General features: G+C 40.3%; 1 protein-coding gene across 1 annotated transcript in view; it reads right to left on the bottom strand.

Annotated features, from left to right (window-relative positions):
- LOC106532779 (sulfotransferase family cytosolic 2B member 1) overlaps positions 1 to 1,999 on the bottom strand; it is a gene marked incomplete at its 5' end in the record, with an annotated part of 12,596 nt that overhangs the window by 2,520 nt on the left and 8,077 nt on the right. The window contains 1 exon segment of the mRNA XM_014028922.1: positions 886 to 1,066. Within this exon segment, the coding sequence (XP_013884376.1) occupies positions 886 to 1,066 (181 nt within the window).

The following is a 1,999-nucleotide window of genomic DNA, read 5'->3' as shown; positions in this document are numbered from 1 at the left end:
GCGCATCTCTGTTAGATGTAGCTGGAAGACTTTTCAAATTCGTCTTCTGAGGTAAGCAGCTGATTTGTTGTCAGGCTGAGCTTTATGGGAGAAGTTTTCTGTTTGAAGTCACTCTGCCCTGTTAGAGCCGCTGCATCTCTCTGGATGCCAGAGACAAGAGATTTAATTTATCCAGCACTAATAGGGACAAGGCTTTTCTTATTTTGTGAATTTTTAGTTTTTAATAAGCGCCACTGTTTTTTTTAGCAGCCCGCCTAGGGTTATTGGGACTATTTTTTCTGATCTCCGCTCTTCATCGTCAGCTCAGGTGGTGCCCTGCAGCGCAAACCAGCTGTGCGGTATGATCGTCCCGACCCGTGGTGAGGAGAGGTAAAGAAGTCATTTGATATGGCATAGTTTAGAGCACAATTAATCCAGAAAAACATCAGAGCCCCAGAACCTGTTGCTTCTTGATGTCGCGCTCACCCTGCGCAGCTTCAGGCTGGTGGGGAACCTTCAGAACACAGGCTCACCTTTTCTAAGCTCTGCACCACCACTTCATGTGTTGTTACAACATGATGAGACTAAATGAAGTGCTGTTTATTTGTGGTTTTATGACATTTACCTTAATCTGAATGGTTTAATTTTGAATGTACATTTCAAACAATCCACAGGAAGGATGCATTTAAAATATTGCAGAAGTGCATATTATGTAACAGGGCAGAATTTAACCTGTACACAGTGCTTCTTAACAAATCTTTTACTGAGATACTGTACATATCATACATCATAATAAAATCCACCAAATATGAATATATTATTTGTAGATCATATCATCTGAACAATCTATGTGATTTTCTTGTTGGTCTTTAGACATGTAATAATGATGGATGATTAGAGACGTACCTTTCCTCAGAAAATGAGACTTCTCGATGTCCATGTACTTCTTGGGGACCAGGTTAAAGTTGGACATGGGGTTTGACTTCATGGTCTTGAAAGAGCAATGCTCTGCTATCTTCTGAATGACTTCTTCACTGAGATTACTGCCCAGAAAGTCTGACATAAGCTTGACAGATGCTGGCAGGTCCTAGAAGAACATATTTTTTGATATTGGGATTTGAAATTTGTAAATCTGTCCTTATATAAACAGCATATGACATAATGAAGATTTTAAATTATTTCCTTAACATAAAGTGTGTCAAAATGCAGCAAAGGAGCATGAAAGAAAAAAATACAACTTAAATACATCTATARGAACCAAAAATGGGGCATWGAAATTAGTTCCAGTTAATCAAATGGTTTTGAAAAATTAATCATCTATCTAAAGCATKTGTCAAATTCAAGGCCCATGGGYTAAATGTGGCCTGCCACAGTATGGTTAGTAAGTAAGTATTTATTTAACATAAAGTATGTCAAAAACAGCAAAGGAGAGTGAAAAATAGTTACAGCCTGATTGCTTCCATAGGAACTAAAAAAGGTAAGTAGTAGTCAGTTCCATGTAATCAAAGGACCTCTACAGGGGGAGTCAAAGTCGCAGGACACTCTTAAATTTCAGTGAACACACTAGGCTCTTTTAGGAGACGCCCCACACCATTAATGATGTSTGTTTTGACCAACTCAATATTTTCAAAAGACACACGAGGGCAGAGAGGGTGAACTGAACCCCCCTCCTCCATGTACCTCTGTGCGAGGTAAAGCTGTGSACCTTGCGGCTCACAGCGTGTAATTGGTCAGAACTTCGTGGGTTCATGAGGACTAACGTAGTCTGTTGCCTGGCAGCAGATTATCAGCAGCTGCACCCACGTCACCTGATGACTCCTGGAGCTTTATAAGGAGCTCATTGTGATTCAGACCTTCGCTGGAACATCAACTACCATTAGGTATTGATCTCTGCTAAAGATAGATTCATGTTGCCATCTCCCACAGCGCCACCTACCACCATAAATCCAAAGTAAGCTTACCAAGCACTTTTTGTATTTTTGCCAAGTTGTCCTGTTGCTCCTATGAGGAAGTCATCATA

Source organism: Austrofundulus limnaeus, unplaced genomic scaffold, assembly GCF_001266775.1.
Source record: "Austrofundulus limnaeus strain Quisiro unplaced genomic scaffold, Austrofundulus_limnaeus-1.0 Scaffold830, whole genome shotgun sequence".
NCBI lineage: Eukaryota > Metazoa > Chordata > Actinopteri > Cyprinodontiformes > Rivulidae > Austrofundulus > Austrofundulus limnaeus.
Note: the sequence above shows the minus strand (reverse complement) of the source record. Positions and strands in the feature narration are given on the sequence as shown.